At 37.7% G+C, this 18,887-nt stretch overlaps 4 protein-coding genes across 4 annotated transcripts; all 4 read left to right on the plus strand.

Annotated features, from left to right (window-relative positions):
- The first annotated feature begins 2,745 nt into the window (after positions 1–2,745).
- LOC117623250 lies at positions 2,746–3,452 on the plus strand. Its single transcript, XM_034354158.1, has 3 exons — positions 2,746–3,012; positions 3,095–3,157; positions 3,237–3,452. The coding sequence occupies exons 1-3, from the start codon at positions 2,941–2,943 to the stop codon at positions 3,432–3,434; spliced, it is 333 nt and encodes a 110-aa protein (XP_034210049.1). The 5' UTR covers positions 2,746–2,940; the 3' UTR covers positions 3,435–3,452.
- A 936-nt stretch (positions 3,453–4,388) lies between these two features.
- Positions 4,389–7,984, plus strand: LOC117623426 (nuclear pore complex protein NUP35). The gene is made up of 4 exons (XM_034354400.1): positions 4,389–4,561; positions 5,107–5,706; positions 6,658–6,769; positions 7,317–7,984. Exons 2-4 carry the CDS (start codon positions 5,135–5,137, stop codon positions 7,623–7,625), a joined length of 993 nt encoding a protein of 330 aa, XP_034210291.1. The 5' UTR covers positions 4,389–4,561; positions 5,107–5,134; the 3' UTR covers positions 7,626–7,984.
- A 1,863-nt stretch (positions 7,985–9,847) lies between these two features.
- Positions 9,848–12,123, plus strand: LOC117621079 (CASP-like protein 3A1). The gene is made up of 3 exons (XM_034351357.1): positions 9,848–10,256; positions 11,239–11,374; positions 11,698–12,123. The coding sequence occupies exons 1-3, from the start codon at positions 9,985–9,987 to the stop codon at positions 11,911–11,913; spliced, it is 624 nt and encodes a 207-aa protein (XP_034207248.1). The 5' UTR covers positions 9,848–9,984; the 3' UTR covers positions 11,914–12,123.
- Positions 12,124–12,773: 650 nt separating this feature from the next.
- On the plus strand, positions 12,774–18,728 carry LOC117621077 (probable inactive ATP-dependent zinc metalloprotease FTSHI 2, chloroplastic). Its single transcript, XM_034351356.1, has 11 exons — positions 12,774–14,311; positions 14,577–14,749; positions 15,056–15,157; positions 15,264–15,428; positions 15,566–15,706; positions 16,179–16,337; positions 16,760–16,845; positions 17,171–17,249; positions 17,664–17,786; positions 17,957–18,013; positions 18,094–18,728. The coding sequence occupies exons 1-11, from the start codon at positions 12,964–12,966 to the stop codon at positions 18,307–18,309; spliced, it is 2,649 nt and encodes an 882-aa protein (XP_034207247.1). The 5' UTR covers positions 12,774–12,963; the 3' UTR covers positions 18,310–18,728.
- Positions 18,729–18,887: the final 159 nt, after the last annotated feature.

An 18,887-nucleotide genomic window follows, 5' to 3' on the forward strand; every position in this document is an offset into this window, starting at 1 on the left:
CCTTTACCTTATCCTGCCTTTGAAAGCCCACAACATCATATACGTAGAAGACTAGAACAAGGGTACGCAAAAGTACACAACTATATGTAAACATATGCATGCTTGCTTTCAATTTTTTTTTAAAATTTTAATTAATTTCCTATATATATATATATATATATATATGAATGATGAGCAGATTGAATTGAATGAGCAGAGAATGTGAAATGGAGGAGGCTCGGGGGGGGTTTGCATGTGGATGATGAAACCCAAGCACATGGCGTACGTGACGTGCATGCCTGCATCTGTTTCTGTTTAATTATATTTTGGATAATATATCCAATTGTTTTTTTTTTTTTTTTCCAGAATGGCTTTGCTTCCCAGTTGTCTCCAAGATCTTTCCCACCCATGTTATTTCTTAACTAGATATATGTTATATGTTTCTTGTCCCCTCCATAGCTACCTTTTTATGACTTTGCATCTCTCTCTCTCTCTCTCTCTCTCTCTCTCTCTCTCTCTCTCTCATATTTTTTTATTTTGTGTGAATTTATTATGACCATCATAATTTCACTCTTAATTAGTTGCGTATGTAGAAATTAATTAAGATGGTTGGGGGGGAGTTCAACTTGGGTAGAGCGACAAGCAATTTCACATGTTTTGGTTTATTAATGGGAAGTTAGGTAAAATGACCTATAGGAGGCAATATATTGGGCTTTTACAAAAACGTGCGTTATAACATAAGTGGAGTGATAACATCGAGTGACGATGAGTGGTACGATTGTAATAACATGCTTTGGTCAAGACTCATCAAGAATTAGAACCCTACAGTATGCAAATGGTAATTTAGAATTGCCAAGTAATTGTAAAGATGACTTATGTGAGTTGGCCAAATCACGTGTTATAATTATCGTATTAGAATGAGATAATGAGATTTATGTTTATTAGTTATTGTTAAACTTTCAATTTTAACGGACTTCTGTTACTTATGTTTATATTGATTATGACTCAATCACTTAAGTATATTAGTTTGGTTTAAACTCTTACTCTATCTACAATAGGAGAGATAGTGTTAAGGTTTGCTCAATATAAAAGTATCGGTCCCTCTTCTCACAATACACGAGTTTTATAGTGTGCTTAACCTATTGATAGCAAGAATATTCGGGTGTTACAAAGAGAAGAAGATCATTCTCATAATTGCTATGTCTTCTTCATTCAGTATGAATCGATCGATAACTCTGCTTTTATTCATGTATTTATTGTATTTAACTTCAATTAATCTAACAGAAGCATAATTAGTATAAACGTAATGATAAAAGCCGAGCAGGAATTAATCGACCAGACTGAAAAGGAAAAGGGGTTTCTTTTGAGACGAAAAGGATTTCAAAAAAGAAAAAAAAGAAGTTAGCATTGCGAGACCACGTTCTTTTGAGATGTTAAAAGAACCCCACATGAGCACCAAATGAGTTTTTGAAACATGAACAAAATATGCCAAATAAAATGGATGGAAAGCTTACAAATGGTAATGGGCAAAAACAATGACTGATGATTGGCCAATTAGGCCTTTCTTTTTCAAAAAGGAGCAAGATGCATCAAGCAAAGAAAAGGTCTCTCTTCCCATGAACCTCTCCATTGTATGTGACCTTCCTCTTCACATGGCCTAACAGATGGTTTTGTTTCATGTCATGAGGTTCTGGTCTGTTTGGGTCCTGTGTGTGATTTTGACATGTACATCTGGCAAAGGATCATATCATTTCATGGAACAATTAAAAAAACACAAAATTCTTCTCTTTTTTTTCTTCAAATGCACGACCTGAACAAGAGGTTTAAGTTTGACCCCCCACTTGTTTGACCAAATTTGATAAACAGAGCATGCCCACATTAAGCATTAAGGTAAACTGTCATTGACTTAACGAATTCTTGGTAGCCCAAGTAACATGATTTCACTAGAGAGAGAGAGAGAGAGAGAGAGAGAGAGTGAGAGAGAGAGAGAGGGAGAGATAAGCAGGCACATGGCTATGAAAAAAAACCAGTTGGCTATCTTTAGTAGGCTTCAGTTCCTCTCCTAGGCTCCCCCTAGCCTTGTTTGTTTATTCTTGTTAACCTTGTTGTATAGTTTGACTGCATTTGCTTGGTCAACACGATTAATGGTCTTGCCACTTTATTAAAATTGGGGTTTCCTCTTTTAATTCTGGTCTAAGTAAACAAAAGGTTTGGCAATTTTGGCACCAAATGCAAATTTCTGAAACCGAGTCATTCTATTATGAGTCTGGTGTTTGGGCCTATTCAAGCCTTTTATTGGGCTTGGCCTTTTCGGGATTTGGGCTTACATACAACATGTGTGTATAATCTTTCGTAACATCTTCTGACATGTTAGTTATGTGACCACTTATTGTGAGATGAATGGCGTATATACACTCGTTACATGTAAGTTTTTCTCTTCATCATTTTCTTTAAAACTCTGCGAAATTGATTTTAGTTTTGTATATGATCACCAATATGCGGGTGAACCACGGTGCACATACTATTGATCAATCCTCACTCAAATGTTGTTAGTGAGAGTCTAGACTCAATAATGGAAGGGTTAACCAATATGCTACTGATCCCTCGTTACAGTTGTTTCACCAAACATACAGCTCACACAAAAACACCTACCCTCCACCAAAATGTCAACTCAATCACAACCTTACATTCATATATTACCCACCATACAAAATAGGCCATCAATTTCTATCACAGAAGCCCACGGGATGTAACAAGCTTCTTTGCTCTACAAAAATTTCTACCAGTCACTATATACAGTCCGTGACTTTGCCTAAAATATCGGCTCAGGTCTTAATATATGCTATATATATAGACTAGTCTTATAAACAGCGATAGTAACACTAAAACTGTTGGTTTTGATTGGCATATGGCCTGCAACTTCTACCCAATTGGATTGCTTTTCTTGATAGATTGTTTTTCATGGCTAAAGTTTGTTGTTCTATTGAGTTGGAGCCTAGGACTTTGAGTGAAGGACAACTCAACCATGCTAGGGTACGTATTTAATGTATTTGCAGTACATTATTTAGATTAGGGTTTGAACTTCTTCTGATCTCCTTGTTTCTCATATCTGCAGGAACTGGCTGCTGATGTGGTTGAGAAAATGGAACCAGAAGAAGCCTCAGCTATATTCATTCAGGTGTGTTTTTAACATATGCATTTGAATACATAATGAAATTTCATGCGCCGGCCTCTAGCTAATCTAAATTTGTGTGTAGGGACTGAGACCGGTTGGCTCAATGAAAGACATGGTGCATATGGTTGCTGAAGAGGGTGAGCAACTGCAGAGTAAGGTTGTGGAGTGGAAGGAGGCTCAAATTCTTGAAACGCCCCCTTGCCAGTGCTTGTGCTCTACTGTCAACATTGAATCCCCCGATCAAGGAACGCTTACCGAACCCTTGTCAGCCCCATTTTGAAACTTCTTCTTGTTTTGATTCATAATCTCACATGTCATGTTATTATTAGCTTGTATGATATGAGAATATTATATTTGTAAAATAAATAAAAGTTTTTGTTAATATCTAAAACATTTGGTTAACTAATCTGATCAAGCATCACATTTCAACGACAAAATATTTATTAATATTGCCAAAAGAATGCACAAATAAATTTGGATGTAAATCTTCGCTCTTCATAGCAATTTGAGTGTTGTTATTAGGCCAATACACATATGTTCTGCCACGCGTTTATGTAATGAAATACCTCATGTCAGTAGTACATGCTTGTAATGACATTACATATCTAAAACTTTGGTGCCCATGACAAAAGAAGGTAAATATAAAATATACATATACACTATATATTTTGTTGAGTTGATTGGAGTTTTTTATTTATTTAATTTTTTAAAATTTATAAAATGTGGAAACAAAACAAAATTACAACAAAAAGTCCAGAGGACAATCAACTATCGAAGATTCTCACAGAAAAGTATATGCTGTCACCAGTGGGAGAAAGCAAATCCAAATATGCCGATGCGTCACACGTGAGATTTCTGAACCCACCACTTAATGAAAATATTAATGACAAATTCACTATTTTGTTTATATATTTTAAAAAAAGATTATATTTATTTTCGCATACACGTGAGATTTCCTTACCTACCATTTAATAAAAATATTAATGACAAATTTACTTTGTTAGAAAAAAAAAATTCATATTCTAATACTTTGAGCAAAATTTTTATTTAAAAAAATAAAAATAAAAATTAGGTGAATCAGGTGATATGAGTAGTTGCCTCTTTTTTTTTATTCGGTGTAAATGGAAGCTCCTTCGAAAAGCAATTGAGAGGTAAAACGGGAAAGCGAGACAAGGCTAAAATCGTCATTTGGAAAAAAACAATACAACCATTGTCCAAAGAGGAAAATTTGAATTACTGTTGATGAGGGTTTAGGGTTTCAAATTGGCTCCCATTTGAGCAGCTCTGCATTCTCACAGTCAGATTCTCAGAGACACACCCTCTTTAGGAGGGAAAAAAGAAAAAAGAAAGCACCTCCTATTTGAATCCCTAATCGGTACCACACTCCTCATTGCCCCCAATTCCCAGGTACTCTCTCTCTCTCTCTCTCTCTCTCTCTCTCTCAGCTAACGACGCATTCGTGCTCTAACTGAGTCGATTTAGTTTTTTAGGTAATTTATTGACTTTCTTCGTTTCTCAGAAACCAAACGGAGAAAACCCATAGACTAGGTTTTGTTTAAAATGTGAACTATGCGATTTTAGTGTGGTTGAGTGTTTCATATCGTGTTCGTTTGAATTATTCACCGAATTTGAGGAATTTATATCCTTGATTCACTTTGCTTAAGTAAATAAATAAAGTTCCGGTTTTTATTTATTTATTTACTGTTAAAAGTCTGGCCTTCGTATTTCTTGTTCATATGATGATGTGTTTTGCTTGCTGAAAAGGAAAGAAACAAGAACATAGATATTTTTTTTTAGGTAGTGCATTATTAATTGAACCCGGGGTCCCTAAGGACTAACATTCTGCAACAACTGGTTGTGTGTTTTTTTGGTTTACCTGAACAAAGTTACTTGTTTTATTGTTTATGTGGTAACCGAAAGGAGGGCTAAGTCTTACATTCTTTATTTTCCAGAGGTATCAGTACTTAAAATTTTTCCAGGATGAGCACCACAGTTCATAGAACTCCCAAATCGGGTAGGCAGTCATTGTTTTTCCAAGATATAACTTCGCCAGTCTCAGCCCGGAGAGGAAAAATTTCAACTCCAGGCCAGGCAGCTGCAGTCTCTGCTCTATGGCGTGAGAGTGGTGGGGGATCAGATCTTCCACCTCCTCCGCTTTACACGTTGGAAGACCGCTCAGACTTTTCCCCTGAATCTGGAATTCCAGATTACCCTGTATCCCCGGAAATAAAATCAGATCCTAGAACTCCGGTCCACAGTTTTGGACGTGATTCCTTGACTCCAGTAAAAAACAGATCAGAGGCAAGCACTTCTTATGCTCTATCAAGTGGACAGCATGGCCAACAGGGTTCAGCGAGTGTGAATTGGTGGTCATCCCCAAAGAGTGGTGGTGAGCAAGATGAGAAGGGAAGGAATTCACCAGTTGAGGGTGTTGTTCAGCCTGGTGCTCTGATCACTCTTCCACCTCCAAGGGAAGTTGCAAGGCCAGAGATGCAAAGGAATACCTTGCCTGCAGGGAACCTCAATGAGGAAGAATGGGTTACTGTTTATGGGTAATTCTTTAAACTTACCTTTGTCTTTGTTCTTGGATAGATATAAATTCATACATCTTTGGCTGATATATAATGTATAACCTTCGGCTTTAGTCTACCTTTGGTAATTATCTTATCCGTAATAATCCATCTTTGCTGTGTTGTATGTGGTTTGGCCTTATTGCCTGGTGGTTGTTGGGCAAGGAAAAGAGTTTAAAAAAGAAAAATAAAAGAAATAATCTCTTGTTTTCCAAGCTATTAAAGGTTTCAGATATGCTTGAATCAAATGTCCCCCTGACATACTTTTTAAACTTAAAGTGGTCAGTGATCACAAGAGCCTATTTTCTTGCCAAATGTGTCTGAAATCTCAAAAATCTTGAGAAATTTCTAATATTTGTTATAAATAAGTGTTCTACATTGACAAATGTCTTTTAGCTGGTTATTGATGAGCAAGTGGTTTGTCGATTGACTCTTAATTTTTCACAAACCACATACCCTCTCCCCAAGCCTCTGCTCCTTTTTGCTTCTTAACCACATAGAATTTGTTGAACTTGCAGAATAAAAAGAGAGGGGGGGGATCTTGTTCGGTAATTAAACATTTAGAAGTAAGACAATCTGTTTATGTAATATATTTTATATGATGGTGATTGGTATTTTATTAATTTTGAACTAATTTATATAAATTGCCACACCGAGCTTCTAGTTCACAGTTGAGAGGACTGTGGTATTATTTCGTTATACACTTATATAGGGAACTCTCAAAACTCCTTTTTTCCTTTAATATCTCATGGTTGTTTTCAACGTTGTGGGGCAAAAGTTCTATAGTCTACTGATTGAAGCTTATTTGATCTCACTTAGGCTTAGACCCTTTGAAGTTATATTTATAATTTGGCTTGCTTGTCTATCTTCTTGAGTAATTAAATACTCAGTTATCCGTACAGCCTCTAATAGTCTTTTTTTTTTTCCTTCCAGATTTTCTCCAGCTGATACGAATTTAGTTTTACGAGAGTTTGAAAAATGTGGCATGATTTTGAAACATGTTCCTGGTCCAAGAGATGCCAACTGGATGCACATCTTATATCAGGTTCTTCTTTTTTTCCTATTATTTCAAGTTTGATGAATCAAATTTCTTATACCAAGCATTAATATTCTCTTCATTCCTATTATTTCAAGTCTGTTGAATATAATAAATACCACCGTACATCACTTCCATTCAAACTTGGGTTTATTATTGGCATGATGCTGCCATGAAATGGAAAGGAATTTGTAACACTATGTTGTGTGCATAGGCAGTGGTGAATTGATGTAGACCATTGTTGTTTGGTTAAAATTTTGAAGTAAAGTTTGCCATGAAATTGAGTCAAAATAGTTAGGGTTATGATACTAAGTAGTCCTTCTGAGCTTTGCCCTTTTCTTTTGCCTTTTTGTCTGTAAATTCTTCTGGGTTTTTTGTACTAGTAGTCTTTTGTGCGTGGGTCTATGTGTGCCAAAGACTTACCTTTATTCCCTCCTTTTCTCTTTGTTTGTTCAGTCTGGCTGAAGTATCAGACGGATGTAACTGCGATTGACTGAAGATATATCACGTCACTTTGAGTAAAAATTGTTAACTGTTCTTAATTCTGGTGGTGCAGAATTACTTTGATGCTCAGAAGGCTCTCAGCAAGAACGGGATGCAGATTAATGGGGCGCTAATTATAGGTGTGAAGCCACTGGATCCAATGCAACGTCATGCATTAAATGAAAAGATCAACAATCAGGGTTTCATGACATTGCCCCCCCAACCAGCCATGAAACATGCAGAACTGAATGCTTCAAGAGCGCCCCCTCGTTCTTACTATCTTCAAAATGGTAATACCAGTGCGCGACAATCTGGTGGTTCAATTGCTTCCCCAACAAAGTCAATGGCGTCCAAAGTCATGGATTTAATGTTTGGAGTTTAGCTGCTCTGATCAACAAACTGGTACTGCGGCATTTGTGACAAGAAAATATAATTGTTGCGAAAAATTTGAAGTTTAGACTTGAAAGAGGTGTCTGGTCATTACGTCCTTATTAGTTGGAATTGTCTGGTCATTACGTCCTTATTAGTTGGAATCTGCTTTACCTATTTTTTACTCCAACATTTTCAAGGCTAATAAACTCAAGTCACTTGTGGTTGATGTATGATAATAAGTGGTTTTGCTTATTACATGCAAGTTGCATCTTGATGTGCGAGCACTGTCACTTAATTTGTGTTTTTGAGGTTATTACAGGATGTATCAGACTGATATCAAATGGAATGAATTTTGTCAAATTGGCCGTACATGCTTGCTTCTTCAGCAAGATTGCTGCCGATTTGTGGTCAGTCTTAAGCTGTGAAACTACCGTTGGTCTTAGGATTAAACCAAGGTTCGTCTTAGATTTCTATGTATCCAGACCATCAAAACCGTTTTCACATGTGCTATTTCTAACTTCTAATCCCTCTTATAGTAGAAAAACTTGTGTGAAACGGGGATAACATTGTTTTGTTATCTCGAGCCAATCATGGTATGCCAAGTCGAAGAGTAATTACATGTGACATATCGTCATTGGCTGGGAATAGCAAAATAGTGTTATCCCTGTTAGGTTTCTCTCTTATAGACGAGGTTAGAATATTGGTACAATTCAACTCCCAAAATCATAAATTTGGAGCTAACAAACTCTGAGCCGAGCTTCGCTAGTCACAATAGCCCATGCTGCCCTCAATGTTTCAACTCAAACCCAGAATCTTCGTTCCAATCCACCTATCAATCGCTTAAAATATGACCTCAAATTGAGGAGCAATGGAGCCAGAGATGACCTCCGAATGAACTGAGAAGCTTTCGTCTTTCAGCAATACAAGATTTAATGCTACTTTCAGTACTTATCACTTGTGATGGATGCCTACCACATAGGGAATGATGTGATTCATCATTCATCCAAACTATCCGAATTTGCTATGCCCATCTGACGTTTAGGTATTTATTGTCTTCCCTAACCATTTTTTAATCCAACAATTATCGTGGATGAAACTTAGAACTCAAAACCTTCATTTGATAATGAGACCAGTGAACCCCACTTGATTAAATAATGATTGAGGTCGGAGTTTGCCCTGCAGTGTTCTTGATTAGAAGTTCTAGTTGTACGCAAAAGTGAATTAGGTCAATTAGTCAAGATAGTGTGAGTCCGCCCCTTTGCATGTAAGATTTTGCCCAAACATAACATTTTTCTTTCTAATATTATGTTATGAGTTTTGAGAAGTAGCTAGGAGGCTTTAAAAATTGAAGAGCCCAATGAGGCTCTCCAGACTCCAGTGATGAAAATTAGAGGTCCTCATCACGTCATAGCTAGCTAGCAGTGAACTGTGAAGAGTCCAACCAAGAAAGCTGAAGTACGTATATAACAAGACAAGGCATCATTTCCATTGCAATATGTACACTCACGGGGCTCATCTTCTTTCCCTCTACATTCTCTCCACCTGTCCCTCTCATGCAGCAGTTAACTTAAGCTAACCAATCCAAAAAAACCTCCTTCATTTATAATGTTGCAAGGACATTTTAAAATACAATAAACTATAGGTAGGTAGGTAGAGAGAGAGAGAGAGAGAGAGAGAGAGCTAGATAGCGATTATTTATATAATAATCTCATGGGACAAAATCTAGGGATACTCTAGTTATGTTTATAATAAATTGTTCATGAATTACAATAATTTTTATTTATATATAATTGAAAATTGAATGAGTGTTGAAATTATACTTCTCTTATGTTTACTAATATATGCGTCTTGGAATTATTCTTATTCATGTTTCTCATGCTTTAACAAAAAATTAAAGAATAAAAAAACTATGTAAGTTCAGCCTTAAAATTCATAATTCAATACTTGAAAAATTAGGAATTAAAATTAATCACATACCAATTTCATTCTCTTCCATATGCCTAACTTTCCCGATTCAAAAGAGAAAAAGAAAATTGTTGATTGGGAACATCATAGTATCATGAAATTAGAGAAGTAAAGGATAGAGATGTGAAGTTCAAACTTCCATGCAATAAAAGAAAAGAAAGAAAGAAAACAAATTACGATTAGTTCTTGGCTGTATTCAAATGTAAGAACCGTAGGGTACGTAACCGCAGGGAACAGAGCCCCCCGGGGGTTTATAAAAAACCACTAAGCCAGTGCTCTACTTGGCAATTTGGCACACACACGTACTTGTAACTTGTACCAGCATTTCCTTCACATCCAAAACCCACACAAAACTCTTAGCTTACAAGAAGAAGAAGGCGCAGAAAATCAAATTAAGAGGAGAAATGGCGAGCAGCCGAAAAACGACTTCGGTCGACGACGAGGTAGCGGAGGTCGGGAAGGTGGTGGTGGAGATCAATGGAACCATGAATGACGCCGGAGCAAGTGGCTTGCTCCGGAAGGGTGACGTGGCGCAGGTGTGCCTGAGGGTGATGTGCATGGCGGCTTCGGTGACGGCGCTGTTGTTCATGGTGACAGCCAGGGAGGCGAGCACTGTCTCCATCTACGGATTTCAGCTCCCCGTTAACTCCAAGTGGTCTTTCGCCGACTCCTTCGAGTAAGCACCTCCACTCCACTCCCCTCCCAAATTACTCAAACACCCTTCCCATAAAAACAAGAAGAGAGAGAATAATTTTAATTTAATGCATATATATGCGTTTTATTATCTTACCGATAAATAAAAATTTCATGTTTCATATATTTCAGAGATCGAGCGAAAGATGTATGAAATATGAAATATACAAGTTTTTTTTTCTTATTAACCAACCGGAGTGTCCAATCCAAGCATGACGGAGGTCTGTTGCATTTAGCACGTACTTTTCTAGGTTTACTAAAATACCCCTGGACTCTCGGTTTATTTACTACTGGGTTTCCACCCAATTTTGTCTTGGTTTGTTTGTCATGCTCCCTTGACTGGTTCAGTTGAAGTTTTACGTTGACGAATTTGCCCTTGTGTTTGGCGCTTCCCTTCCCAAAATGACAACAGATTAATATTTGAGGCTCCTCCTGCCTGCCCCTCTTTCCAACTTCATGCCATACGAATGAGCAGAATAAGACCCGTGACTGACTGATTATTCTTTTTCTTTTGTTTTCTCTAACGTTTTCTTATTCTATATTTTAGTCTTCATCTCGTTTAAACATTTTGTCTTACTTGTTGAAAATTCATAACTAATGGATGAAATGCTTTTGTGGATGAACCAACTTCATGATGGGGCAAAAATAATCAATCGATCTGAAAATTGTAAAACCAAACAGATCATGTATGTCATGTATATGCTGGATCATGAATGTAATGTTTATTTTCAAGTCTTCGTTCACAAGTCATATTTACAAAAAATTAGACAATTTATAAGACGTTAAGATATCTAATTGTGACTCTATAAAATAGACGAACATAGTGTTTCAAGAAAACACCAAAATGACAACCATCCGTATATGAAAAAAATACTAGCTGGGTTGTAGGTTTGTGATTTTGGGTGGATATGAAGGCTAAGTATAGAGTTAGTAAATGAATAATGTTTTGAATTTGTGGTGGGCAGGTATCTGGTGGGAGTTTCAGCAGCTGTGGTAGCTCACTCATTGCTGCAACTAGTAATAATTGTGTCAAGGCTGCTGAGGAAGTCTCCATTAATTCCCTCGAGAAATCATGCATGGCTTACTTATGCTGGGGATCAGGTAGTTACCATGCCCTCTATCACTTTTCTAGCCAAATGCAATTACATGGGAGACATATAAATGGTGTAATGGAGAGAGCTCGGGTTTTATGGTGGAGTAGGGTAGGGGAATTCGAATTCGGGGTCTTGAGTTGAGTACATGGGTGAATACTCTCTAACACTAGAGCTACAGAGTCGAGTATAGCGATTGATCGATTTAGATCTAGGGATAAAAAAAGCTTTGCGATGAAAAAAAGAAAGAAAAGAAAATGATTATACATTTGCCTTTCAAAATTCGGCATCTACAATCTGAATGTGATCTTATTGTTTTAATCTCTGTTACAGGTACTTGCATATGCAATGATGAGCGCAGGGTCAGCTGCATCCGGGGTAAGCAACCTGAACCGTACCGGGATCCGGCACATGGCTCTGCCTGATTTTTGTAAACCTTTGCACATTTTCTGCGACCATGTTGCAATCTCAATAGCCTGCACTTTCTTGAGCAGCCTCTTGCTGTCCATATCTGCTATCCAGAATGTGATTTGGCTCTCAAACAACTGATGAGATGGAGTTGCATCATTTTGCACTTGCTTAATGTTCTTGCGCTTCAACTCTGTAATGATAGTTATGTACCATTAAATAAATTAATTAATCCCACTGTTTTTAAGACTGGGAGGGAATTCTGGATGCTGGGTATGGTAATGTTCCAAATGCTGGGAATTCTGGATGGATGCCTATGGTGCAATTTGATAATCAGCTTGTTAGAATGCTTCTGCTAATATGGTTGCTAGTATTGGGCAAGAACTGAGGCTACTGGCCATTTTTGTGGAAACTACTTACCTAGATGTTTTAGTCACCAATGCAATACCCAAGTTAACAGAGTAAAAAAAAAGGGAAAGATTTCCTATTCCAATGAGGAAAAAGAAAGAAAGAGAGAAATACTCTTCCTGCACATTATAAATGAAAAACAAAAAAGATCTTGGATATGCAAGGATGTGAGAAGTGGAAAATTTATCCGTTAAGTTCGTAAAAATTTCTGTTAAAGCCGTTGAGGTGGTGCATGTAAGTTTTATTGATTTGTTCTTATTAATTTTCACATTATTCTTTGTGCATACATGTCACCCGTATGACAATATATATAAAGACCAGTGAGACACAAAATAACGATCGACAAACGGGCATAATTAAGCCTAAATTACATTACAACGCGGGATTGGAATGAAATGGATTGAAAATTTGAAAAAGTGACCAATATTAAGATTGGGTTTTAATAAACAGAGAGCCCCATACAATTTTGGGCTTGGTACTGGACTTGTACAACTAAATTGGACCACTACAAAAAACCACTATAAAAAAGGGAAGAATTTATTGTAACGTCGTCGTTTTACGAACCCTCTCCGTCGTCTCTACACTCTATCTCGTAGAATACACAACAGTGTTTTAGCTTTGATGGATTTCACAGAGCACAGAAACTGAAGAGAAGAAGCTGAAGATGGAAGCTGATTGTGCTAAAAACTCACGCACTCCCTCAGCTTCACTTCTTATCAACATCACCTTCGCTTCTCAAATGTAGCAGAGTGGCACAATTAAACTTTCACAAACCAAAACTCCATGGCCTGCCAATGCCTTCTGGGCTCTTACTCATCTTCTTCTCTATCCCCAAACCCCAAACCCAAAACCCTCAATAAAAACCCACCAAAACCTCTCGCTCCATCCTCCATTTCCTCCCACCTCTCAACCACGGATGATAATGATGAAAACGATAAAACCCAGAAACCCAATTTCGATTTCCTCAAGCTTTCTGTAACTCTCACTGTAATCTCCACCGCTCTCCCCCAAATCCCAACCGGCATAGCCGCCGTCAAAGAGAAAAAGCGAGTGCCCAAGAAGTCTACGCTCAAAAAATCCGAAGCTTTATCTCATCAAGAGCTCCAGTCTTGGTCCCAAGGCCTCCCCGTCGTCTCCAATCGAATTCCGTACACCCAGCTCTTGATATTGAACCAGGAAGGTAAGCTCAAACATGTTATCAAGCCTCCTGGTGTTGAATTGCAAAAAAGGGCAGAGCCCGTATTGGTTGTTCTCGAAGATAATCGGGTTCTACGCACCGTTTTGCCTTCGGTGGATAGCGACAGGAGGTTTTGGGAACAATGGGAAGAGTTGAAAATCGAGTCTTTGTGCGTCAATGCCTATACGCCGCCGCTTAAACGGCCGGAGGTTCCGTCACCGTACTTGGGTTTTGTGGCGAAATGGCCGGCGTTTTTGTCGTCATTTGTGAAGCCGAAGAAGGAGAGCAAGAGAGCTATGGAGTTGAGGAGAGCGAGGGAGGAGTTTAAGACGCAGAGGAAGGAGGAGCTTGAGAGAATGAGGAAGGAACGAGATATGATCGATAAGGCCATGAAGGCCCAGAAGAAAGAGGAGGAGAGGAGAGTGAGGAGAGAGATGAGGAAAAAGAAACACGATGAGTCATTGCGTCAGGCACGTAGGAATTATCTGGAGATGGCCAATGTATGGGCCAATTTGGCTCAGGACTCCAATGTTGCCACTGCGCTTGGACTGGTGTTCTTCTATATTTTTTACAGGACCGTAGTGTTTAGTTATAGGAGGCAGAAGAAGGACTATGAGGATAGGTTGAAGATTGAAAAGGCGGAGGCGGAGGAGAGGAAGAAAATGAGGGAATTGGAGAGGGAGATGGAGGGGATTGAGGGTGAGGAGGAGGAGGAGATTGAGCAAGGGAAGGGTGAGCAAAACCCTTATTTGAAAATGGCTATGCAGTTCATGAAGTCTGGGGCTCGGGTGCGACGAGCTCATAATAAGAGGCTGCCTCAGTATTTGGAGAGAGGCGTGGATGTCAAGTTTTCGGATGTAGCTGGCCTTGGGAAGATCCGGCTTGAGCTTGAGGAGATTGTCAAGTTCTTCACTCATGGTGAAATGTATAGGAGAAGAGGAGTTAAAATACCAGGTTAGATGCTGTAGCAATGCGGCTGAGCTATTGACATTGTTAGATAGCTTTTCTTATATGACATGGTTTGTGTGCTTAATATATGACTTATATGACTGCCCTTGTGTTGAATGATTGTTGATATGCCCTGGTTATTCTCTGATTCCACTGAAAGCACACTGATTTGATTGTTCTGTTTTCCCAATTATTTTCCATTTACTTGTTTGTTTATTGTTATTGCTTTATGCATGATTTATTTTGTGCGGGTCATTAATTTCTTGATCAGGTGGGATACTTCTTTGTGGCCCTCCTGGAGTGGGTAAGACCTTGCTTGCAAAAGCTGTAGCTGGTGAGGCAGGCGTCAACTTCTTTTCCATTTCGGCCTCTCAGTTTGTGGAGATATATGTTGGGGTTGGTGCATCTCGTGTCCGAGCACTTTATCAGGAAGCAAGGGAAAACGTAAGTGTTGACATTCGCTGTTCAATTTCGCTCTCTTGACATTTCACCAACCACCTTACCGCACATTTTTTCCGCACCATGTCCTTTTAATTTCCTCATACAATAGGCTAGGCTGGGAACTAGTTTTCAATAATATTATTGCATCAGTAAGTGTTAAATGATGGCATTTCTCTGTTTAATCATTTTCAAGGAGATAACAGATATACGTGAGAAGTTGTGCCTTTCTTCTTTGTACTTTTCTTTTAGAGGGTGTAGCGAAGGTGCACAAATTGTTACATCTCATGATGTTTGAGTTTATATGCACAGGCTCCATCGGTTGTCTTCATTGATGAGTTGGATGCTGTTGGAAGGGAGCGTGGTTTGATCAAGGGTTCTGGTGGGCAAGAACGTGATGCTACTCTTAATCAGGTTAGGTTGGGAATATATAAATGTTTTTTTATTTGAACTTAGTACTAAAATTTTTCAACTAAACTTCGACTTTTGTAAATTGTTCATTCTTGTGTGTATTCTCCAGCTCCTTGTTTCTTTGGATGGGTTTGAAGGAAGAGGTGAAGTGATCACTATTGCTTCCACAAATAGACCAGACATTCTAGATCCAGCTCTTGTCAGACCTGGACGGTTTGATCGAAAGATATATATCCCTAAGCCTGGTCTTATAGGTCGCATTGAAATTTTGAAGGTCCATAACTTATATCCTGTACCATTTGCACTGCATATATGGCATTGCAAGACTGCCCATTTTCAATTGCCCCAATGATTTATTGTTTCCGTAACTGGCTTATATTTTTCCAGTTTGTTTCCGTGTCCTGATTATAGGTCCATGCACGCAAGAAGCCTATGGCTGAAGACGTGGACTATATGGCTATTGCTAGTATGACTGATGGAATGGTTGGTGCAGAGCTAGCTAACATAGTTGAGGTTGCCGCAATCAACATGATGCGTGATGGAAGGACTGAGGTATTACTTCCTCTTATTAGATTACACCCCTTATCATTTGATTTTTCTGATTGATTGATTTTGCACCTTGCACTAAAAAGAGAAGATGAAAAGAAATATGAGTGATGAAAAACCTTTATAGAAAAGAAGAAGGATGAAAACAAACTAGGCTAAGAATGTATCAATGTGTTTACTAGATTTGCTGGGGGCTAATTACGAATGTGAAAGTTATTTAGGTCTTTTGTATGTATCACCTTAAAACATGTGCTAGAGGCCCGAGCTCGGGATTGGTAATACAAATATAATAATTATGTTTTTCTTTCAGGTTTAAAATTCCATTATGAATATATAAAATTTATGCCCATTTTGCCTATATTTGAATACGTGCAGCTGATTTCTTGAAGATTTGAATATCTTAATGCTTTCAAGTTAGTTATTTATGCCTCACATTTTGATCTGCTCTTATGAACACTTGATCTTGTTGTATGTGCAGATTACTACTGATGACCTATTACAAGCTGCACAAATGGAAGAAAGAGGAATGCTGGATAGGAAGGAGAGAAGTTTAGATACATGGAAGCAAGTAGCTATTAATGAGGCCGCTATGGCTGTTGTTGCCGTGAACTATCCTGACCTTAAAAATATTGAGTTCGTATGGTCCTTAAACTCAAGCCTCGTCACTTTCACCTTTTCATAGCATATACTGTTTCAAACCTACACTACATTACATGCTGGGCATTTTAAGCAAGTCAAATAATTACTCATCGTTGGTCATCCTTTATATCTTTCTTATATATCCCAACTGTTCACGAAAGATGAGAATCATTGCTCATTTGAAGTTCTATTTGAGAAATGAGAAGTTCACATCTTATTCTATGTCTTTGTGGAATAGTTTATGTTTCATTGTCTTTAAATCAGCTAATTTCACTTTTTGCTTTAATAATTTTGAATATACTATTCCTTGATTTGATTTATGCTCGTCCAAATATTCTTGTTAGTGTAACATTGAGAAGAAACTTACTTCCTATAAAATAATGAGTAGAAATTTTCTAACAGTTTATTCATATGGTGCAGGTCACAATTGCTCCTAGAGCTGGTAGGGAGTTGGGTTATGTGAGAATGAAAATGGATCCTATCAAGTTCAAAGAAGGAATGCTTACGTATGGCTTCCTTTGTATCCCTATTTCTTTAGTCATCTTTTCAAAGCACACTTAAACGTGAGATGATCACAATTGTAGAAATATGAATGACAAGAGAGGCATATTCTGGAAATCAAGCATGTCAGGAATAGAAACTAAAATACTATGAACAATACAATAAGATCAAGCATGCGGTGTCCTTGAAGGGTGTGAACTTAGGAGTAGATGTTGTCTTTAGTAATGCCATTATATTAATTGTGCTGCTTCCTGTTGTTATTGCATTAGAAATTCATACTTATTGTTTCTTTCTAATAATTATTTTCTCGTATCTCCCCATGTCATGAAGTCGGCAATCACTCCTGGATCATATCACTGTTCAACTGGCACCACGTGCAGCTGATGAACTTTGGTTCGGTGAGGATCAGGTAAGAAAATCTCTAATCCTTTATATGCACATTATGTCTTGTATGTTCAGTTGTGGTATGTAGAAACTCTGCTGTAGAAAAATATAGTCAACTATAGCAACCAGACAATTAAAAAGTAAAACCAGTTTCTCAACTTCAGAAAATCCATTGCTAATAGGAAGGGTTCTTTTTATACGTCTTGTATATTGATTTGTGCCTTTGTGGTTTACTCATTTTATGGATTTGAGGAAGCTTTTGCATTTTGTAATACAACTTGCATACTATAGAGTACAATAAATGTTAGGATCATCTGACTTCTCATGGAAAATGGTTAATACATTGTTTATGTGGATCCAAATCTTGTAAATAAGGTGACTTTTCCTTTTCTAGTCTATGGGTGATGCATCTGAATTCTTCTTCGTACTTTTTCTCCAGTTAAGTACTATATGGGCTGAAACGGCAGACAATGCTAGGTCAGCCGCACGAACGTATGTTCTTGGTGGCCTATCAGAGAAACATCACGGGCTATCTAATTTCTGGGTTGCAGATCGACTCAATGTAATTCAATCTCTTTATACGTGGTGATTTTGAGTTGGTTTTTGCTTTGAAAATTCCAATGTCTATATATGTACATGTTCCTGTAACTAAGAAGTGAATACAAGAAGCAAACAGGTAAACAGGTAAAGAGTGAATATACAATTAATGCTTTGTAATGAATCTTATTTCAGGACCTTGATACGGAAGCATTGCAAATTGTCAACATGTGTTATGAACGTGCAAAAGAGGTAATGTAAAAGACTTTTTCAGTGACGTTTTCTATTATTCTTACCTTAACAAAGTTACATATCTTTGTTTTGGATAACAGATTCTGCGGAAAAATCGAAAGCTCATGGATGCGGTGGTGGATGAACTTGTCCAGAAGAAGAGTTTAACCAAACAAGAATTCTGTAGCCTAGTTGAGTTACATGGTTCAATCAAACCTATGCCACCTAGCATACTTGACATCAGGGCTGCCAAACGGAAGCAGTTCCAAGATATGATGATGAACCAAAAGGAACCAGCTTTGGGGAGCAATTTATGAATAAGATGTGGAGATATGGTAGATTCTTAATTATCTTTGATGTGGACGAAGCAAAACATATGAGTCGGGCGTGTCATTTAAAGCGGTGATTGATTTTGCGAGCATCTTGTCCAATGATTGATATTTATCATGCTCGGCAGCCTGGGTGAGCAGGTTGTGGAACCCTATCTGTTGATCATAAAAGAAATATGGGGGAAGTCATGCGAAGAAACGTTAATCTGAGGGAGAAGCAGCCTTCAGTATTCTTTTGTTCGATTTGTAATTTACAAGTGTTCTGTTTCATTTGCATCCTACCCCGTCTTAATCTATTCGATTTACTTGGCTACTTGGACGGAATGGTTCTAGTAGCTCAATTTGATCAAAATTTTTTGTACGGATGCTTAGGTATAAACTAGTCTCTCCGCATGTTATTCTGCGCCTGCAAGAGGTTTTCTTTAAAATTATTTTAGAATTAAAAAAAATAATGGGTAGTTGTGTTCCATAAAGATAGAATTCATTATCTGATTTTTGTTTTAATTTTAATTTTTTTAATATGAAAAAAATATGAATTTATCATATTATCCTCATACCAGAAAATG

This window comes from Prunus dulcis, chromosome 3 (assembly GCF_902201215.1).
Source record: "Prunus dulcis chromosome 3, ALMONDv2, whole genome shotgun sequence".
Lineage (NCBI taxonomy): Eukaryota > Viridiplantae > Streptophyta > Magnoliopsida > Rosales > Rosaceae > Prunus > Prunus dulcis.